Genomic DNA, 14,420 nt, shown 5'->3' with positions numbered 1-14,420 from the left:
TGCCCATAACTCCTTGGTGACAGGAATATTACTCTGTCTTACATATCTAACTAAAGTGAGAAAAGACCCTTCCCGACCTAGTTTAAGACAATAAAAAGAAAACAACAGGAATTTTTTTCCCCATGTTTTGAATACCCAGATTGTTTTTAATACCCAAATCTGTAATGTTTGGGGGGAAATGTGTCTTTTCCCATTGTAAACATCAAGTTATAAGCCAAGGTTTCTTTGCTATCCTAAATGGTAAAGAGAGAGTGGGAGTGTGTGTGTGTTTGTTTTATAATTTTTAAACTACTTGTTACTAGGTGATGCTGGTATAAAGTCTACTGCAGAACTTAGAATAAATCGTCTTGCCTCTCCCTGTTTTGGAGCTCTAACTATATTTATGTGTTTAATAAGCTAGGATAAGAACATTGTTCTGTTCATTTTAGTGAGATAGAAAGTAGTTGGGACTTTGAACTATAGATTGAAAAATCTCTTTCCAACCTTATTCCAGAATCACCTCTGGTCTAGAATATCCTTTGAAGACTAGGCGATTTCTCTATCTTAGGGCCCATCTTAGAGTACATTCAGAATATGTACGTTCTCCCTGTAGTGGAATTGCGAAACGGGTCTGGTCTTAAATTTTCCTGTCTTCCAGACTGAGGAGATTTAAGGGACAATTCTAATCTTTATATCGAGTTAAACTGAACTCATGAATGCCTCTGGAACCTCTTGTTGCAGTCTTGAATGCTCTTTCCGCAGCAGAATTGGATAAACCTCTCGTAATTAATAGAAGTACCTTAATGTGAAAATTGTCTGTGGCCTCCTCGTCTTATGTTAAGAAATTGATTCAGTAACTTGTTTTTTAATTTGACCCAGTAGAAAAAAAAATCTAAAATAAAATATTTTTTAGACTTACAACTTTAAAAAATATATATTTTTGTGTGTGACAGAGACAGACAGATAGGGACAGACAGGAAGGAAGAGAGATGAGAAGCATCAGTTTTTCGTTGCAGCACCTTAGTTGTTCATTGATTGCTTTCTCATACATGGCTTGACTGGGGGGGGGGGGCTACAGCAGAGCCAGTGAACCCTTCCTCAAGCCAGCGACCTTTGGGCTCAAGCCAGCAACCATAGGGTTATGTCTGTGATCCCATGCCAAGTCAGTGACCCCGCGCTCAAGCTGGTGAGCCCGCGCTCAAGTTGGTGAGCCCGCACTCAAGCAGGCGACCTTGGGGTCTCAAACCTGGGTCTTCTGTATCCCAGTCCGATGCTCTATCCACTCTGCCACTACCTGGTCAGGCTCAAAATTGATAAACAAGAACTAGTTTACTTCTCACATGGTAACAAAATATTTAACTTTTTATTGGAAAATTCTGCGTGTCAGGAAATACTTTATCTTGTCAGCACAGCCATGGTCATGGATTTATGTTTTAGTTGGAATAATCACCATAGGAAGAAGCCATTACCCTGAGTTTGAAACTTGGCGGGAGCCTAGAGGCCAAATCCAGCCTGAGCAGATGTATTTGGTTTGGCTTCCACTGTCATTTAAAAAAGAAGTGGCTGCTAATATTTAAAATTCAAGAGGGTGCCGGGGTCCAGCCCCGGGGGGGATCCAGGGGTCCCACAGGAGGAGACGGCGTCGGCGAAATCGAGTGAGAGAGCCGAATTCTTTTCTTTCTCTTTATTCTCCGGTTAGCATTTACTGCCAGGCATCTCTACCAAATGCTAGTATAGCTCCCTTTTTATACACGCACACCAAGTTACAATCACATGGTGTTAATTATTACTTTTGTTTCACTATGTTTTCATGTTTCCGGATAACAGTTAATTTACATCTATGAGTCACAAACCAGGTAGCAAATCATTCAAAATACAAAATAACTTGAATAGCGATAACAACATCAGTAAAAGCTTTTAGAGTATTAGTTCTAAAAGGCTTGCCTCTAAAGAAATTAACATAACATCAAGAATAGCTTTCACCCAAAGATATGCAGAGTGCACTTGCAAGATAGCCCAGCAGCAACACAAGACATTCCATGGATTTCCCTACATTTTTAAATCTCATGAGAACATCTCATTGAGAAAGCCTAGCAATTGCCTTTAGTCAAAAGACAATTCTCTTAGTAAAACATTCTTTTCTTGCTAACTACGCTCTCATCCTAGGCCACACAATGGGCCATCCTACTATATCTATATAAGATACTATTGTCTAATCAAATATTACTTATTTATTATATTTAAACACTAGTTAAGTTCTAACTCTATTCTTCTCAGAATATAACACTATTTGCAGATTAAAGAAGCAGGAAGAAAGGAATGTTTCTCTACTTATCACATGAAAAGGCTAGGGAGGAAAAAATGTTAAGTGAAGGCTGAAGGGTGCTTTGTGCACAGCCACTGCCTCCTAAGACACAATTTATTCTTTTTAACATGATTAAGAAGGAATTCTCCTACAGACTTAACCCTTTACGAGGGATATCATAGCCAGCCTCTTATGTCTATGAGCCCAGTTCAAGGGGCTTACAGGCTTTTCTGTGGAACTCACATCCTCTGTCTCATTTCCAAAGAAATCACTACGAATCTACAGGGAAAGTACGGTATTATTATCCCTGTGTCACAAATAATAGCACACACCCAGAAAAGGGGGGATATAAGGCCAGATTAATTTAAAAAGTCAAAGGGGGGAGTATCGTTGTGCCTATCCTTAGTGGTGACTTTGTCACCCCGCAGCCATTGGTCTTCACTGCTGTGACTTTGTCACCCCGCAGCCATTGGTCTTCTCTGCTGTGACTTTGTCAATCAGCAGTTTTTGATCTTCTTCTGCTGTGACCTTGTCAGCCAGCAGTTGTGGGTCTTCTCCTGCTGTGACCTTGTCAGCCAGCAGTTGTGGGTCTTCTCCTGCTGTGACCTTGTCAGCCAGCAGTTGTGGGTCTTCTCCTGCTGTGACCTTGTCAGCCAGCAGTTGTGGGTCTTCTCCTGCTGTGACCTTGTCAGCCAGCAGTTGTGGATCGGCTCCCGACAAGAGGGTTTACATGAAGGTCTATTTTTCTGATTTATCTTGGAATAAAATGGATGAGCTGTTGAACTGGGCCCTAAGTTGTTTAGCCTGCCTGCTAACCTCTTAGACTGTGATATATATTTTCTAATTGATTACAGTCCCCGCCACTTCCTATTTTTCCATGTACTATCTACCTCATTTATTTGGTATTTTCTTGGCCCCTTTAAGCATTTGTGTCACCACAGTACTGTATCAACAGTAATATCAAATTCTTGGCTTGCATTCTGTATCATATACCATCTTCCAAGGAAAGTTAGGGATCAAGCATCCAATGTAAATTTTTTTAATGATTACTAATACAAAGGCAAATGGTATAGAACAGGCGTCCCCAAACTACGGCCCCCTGAGGTCATTTATCCAGCCCACCGCCGCACTTCCGGAAGAGGCACCTCTTTCATTGGTGGTCAGTGAGAGGAGCACTGTATGTGGCGGCCCTCCAACGGTCTGAGGGACAGTGAACTGGCCCCCTGTGTAAAAAGTTTGGGGATCCCTGGTATAGAACATCATCAAAGTGGTCAATGGATATTTATATATGATTTGTCACCCAGAACTTAACAAAACTATCTATACAGTCAACCATTACAGAGGAGAAATTGATGCATTTGTTAGTTTGCTTTACCTGATTTGTTCTTCATTTTGTATTGATCAAGGAGAGAGAGCAACGGTGGATGGGGAGATCCAGTGTGGCCAATGCAAGATATCTTCCTTAAATAATCTAGTTTAAAAAATAACTATTTGAAAACAAACAAAAACCTTTGGCTAAGATATATAGTGCTTATAAAATCACATTACGTAGCAACTAATATTTCCATGCTTGTGTTTTGAAGACATTGTGCTAGGAAAGCTTTTTTATACTGGAAACTTTGTTCTTGAGTCTGTCTTCCTCAGCACATCTAAGCATGTGGTAGCATGAATATAAGATTCTAAATTTAATTGGTCCTTGACATACATCAACGTTTGCTTTACATATTTGATGTGCTGAATGCAGGAAATCTTCCAAAATAAATACATGGAAATCCTTTTCTGTGCCAGCTGTGTCCATGATTTAGCTTCCTTATGCTCCAGATAGCAGAGAAGCAGTCTACCAAAGAACTTTAAAAAATAAATTCATTGTGGGATTAAACAGTTTCTGTCGTCTTCCAAAAATAGTAACTGGATTCTTGGTGTGCGGGCAGATGTGTACACAGCTCTGGGTGAAATTGGGCTGCCTGGGTTCCAGGACGAGAGCCCAGGGTAAGCCTGGAACTGAGACAGCTACAACAGTGATATCCTTAGGGATGAGAGCCTCTGGGGCCTTCTTGGCCTACCCTCTTTGCTAACACCACAGCACAAGAGCTCAGTAGTGATACTGGATCAGTGGCATTAGGACAGCTAATAGTGGCTCATTAAATATCTGTTTGACCAGTCTGAGTTATTGCAAAACCCACTGAGACTCTATAGATCCAGCTTTGTGGGCAAGTTATATGAAGATAGCTAACTTCGGGTAAATGTTGCTTTTTTTTTTTTTTCTGAAGCGAGAAGCGGGAAGGCAGAGAGACAGACTCCCATATGTGCCCGACCAGGATCCACCCGGCATGCCCACTAGGGGGCGATGTTCTGCCCATCTGGGAAGTTGCTCCGCTGCAACCAGAGCCATTCCGGCGCCTGAGGCAGCAGTGGCCATGGAGCCATCCTCAGCGCCCAGGCTTACTTTGCTCCAGTGGAGTCTTGGCTATAGGAGGGGAAGCCAGAGAGAGAGAGAAAGGAGAGGGGGAAGAGTGGAGAAACAGATGGGTGCTCTTCCTGTGTGCCCTGGCCAGGAATCGAACCTGGGACTTCCACATGCTGGGCCAATGCTCTACCACTGAGCAAACTGGCCAGGGCCTAAATGCTGCTTCTTAATTTCAAATTGGACATATTTTTTAACATAAAAGTAAACTCTATAGTGAGTAGCCATCAAGATGAGCTCTGAATTCTCCAGTTGTTTCTGAATTCATATGCATTTTTGCTTACTGCTCTTGTCTCAAGAGAAAATTTTATTACAATGTACTTCTATATAACAGATTCTAATAAACTATTTCTCTTTAGCATACAAACGGCTAGATGGTTCAACTGAATGCTGTAACAATCAGAGCCTTACAGATGTGTGCTTTTCCTACAGAAATCATTTTAACAAGCGTTTGGTAAGTTGTCCCTGACACTGTCTTGCTTGTCTGATATGATTATTATAAGATAAACAGATAGAGCTAAATAGAATCTATGAAAATGTCTCCCTTTTGCTTTGTATCATTTTATTAAAATTTACATTTCATCTGAGAATCTTTAAAAATTTATAGTGGCAGTATCTTATTTGCACAAAGTAGAATACTTAAATCTCATTTATAGTAGGTACACATAAATGGCATCACTTTTATATGAACTTCTTTCCTAAAATGATGAGTGACATGAAATATATTGAAGAACTGTAACTTGGTGTTTTTCTTTTCATCATTTTTAGTATTGACTACTTAATATTTTATTCCTAGCATACATGCCTACCTGCCCGAAAAGCAGTTGAAGCCACCCAAGTTTGTAGAACCAATAAAGATTGTAAGAAAGGTTCAAGTTCAAGTTTCTGTATAATACCCTCTTTGGAAACACACACTCGCTTAATAAAAGTGAAGCACCCACCTCAAATCGATATGCTGTACGTAGGACATCCACTGCACCTGCACTACACAGGTGAGTATTATGGTGGTAGAGCCTCGGAAATCAGTAAGATGACATGTATTCTCAGTCGTAGGAACTCAGTATAAATCCTTGCATTAGTTTTATTTATTATAAATTTGATCACTTTTCAAAGTCTTGTTAACTTGCTTTTAAAATTTTTCAGTTACAATTGGTGTATAGTGTCATATTAGTTTCAGGTGTTGTTCACTTATTCTAAAGCATTAAATAAAATGTAGGCAGTAGGGAAGTAATCTGAATTTATAAAGCAAGATGGAGCTGAATCCCATGTCTGCCTTTGGAGAGTAATGCATTTTTCCTTCTCCACCATTTATGCCCAAGTCACACAGCTGATCTCTCAGATATTTGGTGAAAGTTTAGTAAATATATCACAGCTCCCAAAACAGTGGCAAGAGCAGCATGCCCCAGAGAATGCCAGGCGCTATAGGGATGTGATAATAAAGTAATTTGTGTATGGCACATGAATTTTATGTGAACATCATTTCAAAAGTGGGCCAGCATAATTATTTGAACAGTAGCAACAGGACTGGACTGAAGATCAGATAGTCTAACTCATTTTGTATTATAAGATTTTTATGTTCCTTTTTTCATAACTTATTAAAATATAATTTATGTCCCACACAATTCACACGATTAAAGTGTACAATTCAGTAGTTTTTAATAGAGTCATTATCAAAATCTAGTTCCAGAATATTTTCACCTCAAAAAGAAACCTCGTTGCCATTAAGCAATCACTCCTCATTTCTCCCCACTGCCACCCAGCCTTTGGCAACCATTAATCTGCTCTCTGTTTCTATAAATTTGTCTGTTCTTCACATTTCACATACTTGGAATATTTACTGACCAGCTTCTTTCACTTAGCATAATGTTTTCAAGGTTCATTCATGTTGTAGCCTTCATATTCATGGCCAAATAATATTCCATTGTATATTTTTCTTTGTTCATTGATCAGTTGATGGACATGTGGGTTTTATATTACTCTTTAAAGTGGTCCCCAACCCCTGAGCCACGGACTGGTACCGGTCCGTGGGCCATTTGGTACCAGTCCACAGAGAAAGAATAAGTAACTTACATTATTTCCGTTTTATTTATATTTAAGTCTGAACCATGTTTTATTTTTTAAAAATGACCAGATTCTCTCTGTTACATCTAAGACTAATTCTTGACACTTGTCTCAGTCACATGATACATTTATCCATCCCACCCTAAAGGCCGGTCCGTGAAAATATTTTCTGACATTAAACTGGTCTGTGGCCCAAAAGAAGTTGGAGACCACTGCTTTAAAAGGTTCTCATGCTTCATGGTCATATCCTGAGATACAACCCAGGTCATTCTTATTTTGGAGTTTTACAGTAAGTGACTAGGTTACAAATATTCATATCGTCAAAGGAAGAAAGGTGCCCTCTTAGGGTAATTCAGAAATGTGTACTGTGGGTTCTACCTAATTACAGGAAAGTTTTTAAATGTTTGAAACAAAAGCAAGACGATGGAATCCAGAGTGAAAGACCTTAAAAATTCTCTAGTCTTAATCCTTGTTTTGGCAGTGAAGAAAAAAACGGGACAAGAAAGGTATAGTAGTTGTAGTTAATGCGATTTTCAAGTTATATCTCTTTGAAAGGGTAAGGTCCCTTGTTGTAAATTCTGTGTTTATTAAGTCAATCTCTGTATTAGTATATAGTCAATTTGGGGCTAGCCCACAGAAAATGTTTGAGAAGGGTTTTCTCAACCAATTTAATAGCCTAGGCCACCTTTGACTTTATGGTAAAATTCATAATGCTGTTGTTTCTCTATGAATAATATGCATTCTTCCTATTTTTCTCTTTTTAGTGAGCATCACCAGTTTTATCCCACGTTTTAACTTTCTAAGCATAGATCTGCCTGTGGTTGTGGAGACATTTGTCAAGTATCCTTTCTGGTATGAAAATGTTTTAAAAGTGTGTTACTTGGGACTTGATCAGTCTTACCTTGAATACAGTTGATAGGGGAGAAACTAAGATGTATAGACCTTAAAAATATCAGTTAATTACTAGCAACTAAAAAAGAGGTTTCAACATTGAGAAAGATCAGATTGTATCTAGAAGGGAAGAAGTCAGAGGAGAGAGATTGATCAGGGAGGGAGAAAGGTTTAGGATACACAAGGGAAGGAACCCAGAATAGAAATTGAGAGTTGAATTATGAAGGATGAAAACTTCAGTTCCTAGTGCAGTGATGAAGTCCGCCTCCTCTGAGCCTGTGGTCCTGAGCAAATGGAGGAACTGAATGCACAAGGGAAGGCAAACCAGTTTCTGGTGCAGAAATAGCGGTTCAGCAGACAAAATCTCTTGTGTTTTTTTTTTGTTTGTTTGTTTTTTTAGATTTTTAAAAATCTATTCATTCATTTTAGAGAGGGAGAGAGAGAGAAAGGGGGGGGGGGAGAAGGATCAGGAAGCATCAACTCCCATACATGCCCTGACCAGACAAGTACAGGGTTTCGAATCGGCGACCTCAGTGTTCCCAGGTCGACGCTTCATCCACTGCACCACCACAGGTCAGGCTCTCTTGTGTTCTTTAGCTTATTATGTTTACAGTTACAAGATGAAATTTTTTAAATGATTGTTATGTAGTATTAAAATAAACTGAAGGTCCTGGCCGGTTGGCTCAGTGGTAGAGCATCGGCCTGGCGTGCAGAAGTCCCGGGTTTGATTCCCAGCCGGGGCACCCAGGAGAGGCGCCCATCTGCTTCTCCACCCCTCCCCCTCTCCTTCCTCTCTGTCTCTCTCTTCCCCTCCCGCAGCCAAGGCTCCATTGGAGTGAGGATGGCCCGGGCGCTGGGGATGGCTCCTTGGCCTCTGCCCCGGGCACTGGAGTGGCTCTGGTCACAACAGAGCGACGCCCTGGAGGGGCAGAGCTTCACCCCCTGGTGGGCGTGCCGGGTGGATCCTGGTCGGGCGCATGCGGGAGTCTGTCTGACTGTCTCTCCCTGTTTCCAGCTTCAGAAAAAGAAAAAAAAAATTTTTTTTAAATTAAAAAAATTAAAGCCCTGGCCGGTTGGCTCAGTGGTAGACCGTCAGCCTAGCGTGCAGAGGACCCGGGTTCGATTTCTGGCCAGGGCACACAGGAGAAGCGCCCATTTGCTTCTCCACCCCTCCGCTGCACCTTCCTCTCTGTCTCTTCCCCTCCCGCAGCCAAGGCTCCATTGGAGCAAAGATGGCCCGGGCGCTCGGGATGGCTCTGTGGCCTCTGCCTCAGGCGCTAGAGTGGCTCTGGTCGCAAAATGGCGATGCCCAGGATGGGCAAAGCATCGCCCCCTGGTGGGCAGAGCCTCGCCCCATGGTGGGCGTCCCGGGTGGATCCCAGTCGGGCGCATGTGGGAGTCTGTCTGACTGTCTCTCCCTGTTTCCAGCTTCAGAAACATGCAAAAAAAAATAATAATAATAAAAAATAAACTGAACTGTTTGAAGGGTTTTTTTTTTTGCTATTTTTAAATCTTTTTAATTTCTTTCCTCAATGATATGCATAAAAATGAAATGGAAAACAGATGAACAGTTACTAAAAATGCATAGAATTGAGATTGTACCTTGTAGATTGCAGCTCTGACTCAGATTTACACTATAACCTTATAAATGATAGTAAAATGGTTTTATTTACATTATCATTAAATGTACATTATAGCTTTGTAGATGATCACAAAATAGAGTTCAATGAGTTAATCTTTGTTTTAATATAAGGTAATACTTTATCAGGATCAAAAGATAATTTTCTTTTATGTCTTACTCCTTGCAAATTTCGTTCCTTATGATATCATTAAAGAATTAGAAAGACAGTCCTTCTAAGAGTTTATTATAAATTACCTTAGCCTACAAATGGTTGGCCTTTATTTTTCTAGTCAAGGTTTTGAACCTCAAAATAATATGTTATTTGTTTTAAATAGTAGAGACCTAAGAAGAAATGGCCTGTACTGGTGCGCAGGGATTGAAAGAAAGAAGGGAAGTCACCCATAATCTTGAATCCAGTCCTAGTAAAATACCTTCTTTTGACTCCTGGAAATGTGATTTCCACCCAGACCTCATAGTCTGCTCCTTAACTGATTTTAACCAGGTACCTAATTTCTCTCTCAGGAGCTCTGGCTATTGTTAACGCAGTACCCTGCTTTGCTCTGGATGGACAGTGGATTTTAAACTCTTTCCTGGATGCTACCCTTACCACAGTGATTGGAGACAATGATGTGAGAGATCTGATAGGGTTTTTCATCTTGCTTGGTGGCAGTGTGCTTTTGGCTGCCAACGTGACCCTGGGACTCTGGATGGTTACAGCACGGTAATATTTACACTCATCTGACAGAATCTCTGACTTACAATATGCAATATAGAAAACCATTACTTGGTATGAAATATAAAGTGTTCCCTTAAAATTACATGTTAGCCAACAACTTTTCATCTCCTCCTATATGCAGAGTAGCCAAACTCTGGGATGGGGACAAGCAGAGGAAATGCAAGGTGTAGTCCTCGGCTGTGTTCTAGTTTCAGAGACTGACCTTACAAACTGCAGATGCATAGGGAACAACTTTTAAACAAGTGCAGAATCTTGTTAAGCCATTTTGTGTGACCACATATGATGTTGCAAAAGTTTAAAGGAGAACAGAATTGGGTGGAATTAATTGGGGGAGACGTCTTAAGAAAGTATCATGAGTCCAGATTTGAAGGAGACCAGATTTTGGCCAAGTGGAAGAGTGAGCATTTTCTTGGCCTATATCTCTTGCCCTTTGTCTTGTTTGAAAAGTATTTTAAAATTTAATGTTGTATTGTTTTGTACTCTGATAAGTGAGGTCTGATTACAATTAAATTGATAAAATTCTATAAAAGAATCTACTGACACGAAAGGGAAAATCTTTGTCAAATGATACCAATTAAGTGAACAAAGTAGGTAGGAAGTAGGGCCTACAATATCTCAAGACAAGTTTCACCTCACAAGTTACCTCTTGGATATATGAGCACGCATTTTCTCAAAGCAATACTTATACTTAGCCTTGACATTTAGAATGGCTTCCATGCTGCAGGAAGTGTCTTCCACTTGCAGCATGTAAGCTGCGGCAGTTAAGGTTGAACCTCAGAACTGAGCTGGGGCTTTTGACATCACGAGACACAACACAGGACCTCTGCAGTCCTGGTTACCATTCTCTGCAGAGCTTTGAAGCTTGGAACCCTTCCAGGGTAGACATTTTCTCTTGTGCTGCTGGCCTATCTGAGCCCTAGCTTCTGGATTCCTATCTTTAAGAAACAACTACCTTCAGCTCTGAGCTATGCTCTGTTTTCACCAGCAGCTTCCATGTTTCTCTGTGTTGGGCAATAAAACATCTAGTCCTGGCTTTCCATCTTTCCCCTTAGCTACCTCAGTGGGTCCACAGAAGACTCGGTAGTACAGCGAGAACGGCTACCCAGGAGTTCAAACATGGATTTGCCTGAGACTGGGAACCGGCTCTAAAGCCCTGAGAAGCCCCGCCTAGTTTGAGGGCTTTGGGCTGGAGGTGCAGCCCTGGGAAGTCTGGAAAGGCAGCAGGCCACCATTCTTGGAGTGTGTGAGCATGCTTTTCTTTGATGACAAATATATACTTCTCTCATACACTCAGGAACACTCAGTCCTGTAGCCAATTTCTTCCTAAGTGGGGTATTCCGTGGGCTTCATCTTTTTCAAATCATTGACTTGCTAAGCTGTTCAGGCACTAAAACTTGTTATTTTCAACAAACTAGATTCTATCACACAATTGCCTGCCTTCTTATACAAATTATGTATTGAGCATGATTTTAACATTTAATTAATGACTGAAGGTCATCAGTTACTACCACTAGTAAAACCATACACATTATTGGTTTATCCCAGGAAAAAAGCACTTGTTCTTTATGCAGACAGATAGTCGTTCAGGATCAAAGTGTATTAGCAGAGTAATGATCAGACCTGTTTGTGTAGAACTTAGGGAATGCCATGAAATACTTGCATAATGAATTCGATGACATGAACTAAGCAGTTTACTAATGAAAATGTATATGTGCAGGTCAGTTGTTTTTGTTTTTGTTTTTAACTGAGAAACAATAGAGGAAATCCTTCCCATTAATTTCTTTTTCTGGGTGGAGAAAAACAACAACCAAATATCACTTTCTTGTAGCCTTTAAACACTTTGGTCTGTTGCTCCATAGGGTCAGGATTTGGGAACCACTCTATTAGGGTGTTGAGCAGATCAGTCCATTTGCATAGAAATGGTGTCATCACGTGAGAAAGGAATGAAATGTTACGTGTTATCTCGTCAGCTTGATTGAGGGCACTTGGAGAGCAAGGACCATGTCATACTCCTCTTTGCAGCCCTGACAGTGCATGAGACATCATAACTACTTAATAAATGTGGTGGAATGGATGACGATTAGTGTTATTTATGGATTAGGAAAGCATGTATCTATTTAAGTAAGCTATAGAAACTATTGACTCTTTACTGTAAATATCTGTTAACAAAAAATAATTCAGAAGGTCCGTGTGTCCCTGGTGTGTTACCATTTTTATGAAAATCCATTTTGGTTTCTGTACAGCAATTAGAAAAATGAATTATTTTGAGGATTTGAAGAACGTGTACTTTCTGTATTGTCACTTTGTTCAACAAAACTCATTTTCAGTGTTCCTACTCTGCATTGTTTACATTTTTGAGGATTTTTTTAAAATCACCTACAACCTGTAAAGAATGTCTATTCTTTTCAGCATCTCAGTTTGGAAAGACACAAAGTTAAACTTGACCTTTTGATAATCACTCTTGTAGGTCATTGTTTGGTTTGTTCTCACAGTAACTTGTAAACGTGTGTCATGGATATGTGGCTCTTGGTCATCAGTTTGTCCTATGGTATTTATTGAATGTCCAAATACTAATGGTGCACAGAGATTTTTTTCTCTAAATCTTTTGACTGTTCTGTAATTCATTAGGATTTAACTTGAAGATATCTTAGTTGCTAGCATTTGATGTTTAGCAATAAAAAAATAAATAAATGTGTACTGGCATTGTACGTTTCATCATCATCCGTGTGTTGTCTTTTTTAAAATATGTGTATTCTTTTCTATCAAAATTGTCCCCTTTACATACAGTATGATCTGAGTGGTTTTAAATTCTTGATTCGAAAAGCAGCTTTCAGGTTTCACCCCAAGCAGTCTGCATGTGAAAGCTGTTACAGGCTGTGGAAAGAAGTCTTTTTCCCATCAGACGCCTGTGCTCTCGCTGCTGCTTTGAAAATGGCCTGTTTAAGAATGAAGAAAGAGGACTACCGTGTCTCCTTTCATTAGTGTCTGACAGAAGTCTTCTTTGAGTGAGTCTGTTATTAGATATTCATGAAAGAAAACTGTCTCAATTCTGACATTTGGTTCTCCTTGACCTTTTGCCCTATTGCTTCCTCCTGTGTGCACAGAGCTTGTCTCTCTCCCATGCGTACACACGCACATGTGTGCACACAGACACACACATGCACACATGCAAACATCCTCTTTCTAGGTTACTGAGGGCCAGATAAAATAGGCCAGAAATCTAGCCCAGCTCTTGATTGGCTGGCCTCATTCCACTCTTCCTTACCTCTGCCCCATTGTGCTACAATTAAGAGCTACTGGACTAGGTAATTGATTATCTAAACCAGTGGTCCCCAACCTGTTTTGGGTCACGGACCAGCCTTTAGGGTGGGATGGATAAATGTATCACGTGACTGAGACAAGCGTCAAGAGTGAGTTTAAGATGGATGTAACGGAGGGAATCTGGTCATTTTTAAAAAATAAAACATCGTTCAGACTTAAATATAAATAAAATGAAAATAATGTAAGTATTTATTCTTTCTCTGTGGACTGGTACCAAATGGCCCATGGACCGGTTCCGGTCCACGGACCGGGGGTTGGGAACCACTGATCTAAACCACCTTTTTATAATTTTTTTTATGAATTGTGCTTTGGCATTAAAACTAAAAATTATTGGCCCAACCTAAGGTTAAAGGGATTTTTCCTCTGTTTTCATCTAGAAATATTTTAGTTTTAGATTTTACATTTATTTTTTCATTGATTTTAATTTATTGTGTTTACATAGATTCTAGTGTTGCCCCGAATGCATTCCCCTTCCCTTCAGGTTTATCCCATCTATCATCCCCTTTCCCTCTGTCCTCTTTTCCTCTGGTCCCTTTGATCCCTCCTCTGTCTCAATTCCATTCCTCAGTTCTCATTGTTCATTGGATTCCTTAAGTGAGTGAGGTCATATGATATTTTTCTTTTTCTGCCTGGCTTATTTCACCTTTTTATACATTTTTTAAATTTTTTAAAAATTCATTTTAGAGAGGAGAGAGAGAGAGAAAAGGGGGAACAGGAAGCATCATCTCTCATATGTGCCTTGACCAGGCAAGCCCAGGGTTTCAAAGCAGTGACTTCAGCGTCTGAGTTTGACACTATCCACTGCACCATCATAGGTTAGACCTCTAAGCCACCTTTTTTTATTAGTGACTTTATGGAGATGCAATTAAATACCATAATGTTCACCTGTTTAAAGTGTGTGATTCCATGTAAAACCATTTTTCTTTTTTTTTCTTTTTAACAGAGAGAGAGAGAGATAGGGACAGACAGACAGGAACAGAGAGATGAGAAGCATCAATCATTAGTTTTTCGTTGCGCGTTGCGAGACCTTAGATGTTCATTG

The 14,420-nt window shown here is 40.1% G+C and overlaps 1 protein-coding gene across 3 annotated transcripts in view; it reads left to right on the top strand.

Annotated features, from left to right (window-relative positions):
- MBTPS2 (membrane bound transcription factor peptidase, site 2) overlaps positions 1–12,778 on the top strand; it is a 60,208-nt gene extending 47,430 nt beyond the window's left edge. For 2 of the 3 annotated variants that reach the window (XM_066249354.1, XM_066249356.1), the window contains 4 exons: positions 5,108–5,202; positions 5,545–5,740; positions 7,574–7,649; positions 9,824–12,778. In XM_066249354.1, coding sequence (XP_066105451.1) covers positions 5,108–5,202; positions 5,545–5,740; positions 7,574–7,649; positions 9,824–10,046 — 590 coding nt within the window. In that variant the 3' untranslated portion in view covers positions 10,047–12,778. Of the gene's footprint in view, positions 1–5,107; positions 5,203–5,544; positions 5,741–7,573; positions 7,662–9,823 lie in introns of all 3 variants that reach the window. The other variant, XM_066249355.1, reaches the window with a different exon arrangement.
- The last annotated feature ends 1,642 nt before the right edge of the window (positions 12,779–14,420 follow it).

This window comes from Saccopteryx bilineata, chromosome X, assembly GCF_036850765.1.
Source record: "Saccopteryx bilineata isolate mSacBil1 chromosome X, mSacBil1_pri_phased_curated, whole genome shotgun sequence".
Lineage (NCBI taxonomy): Eukaryota > Metazoa > Chordata > Mammalia > Chiroptera > Emballonuridae > Saccopteryx > Saccopteryx bilineata.
Note: the sequence above shows the minus strand (reverse complement) of the source record. Positions and strands in the feature narration are given on the sequence as shown.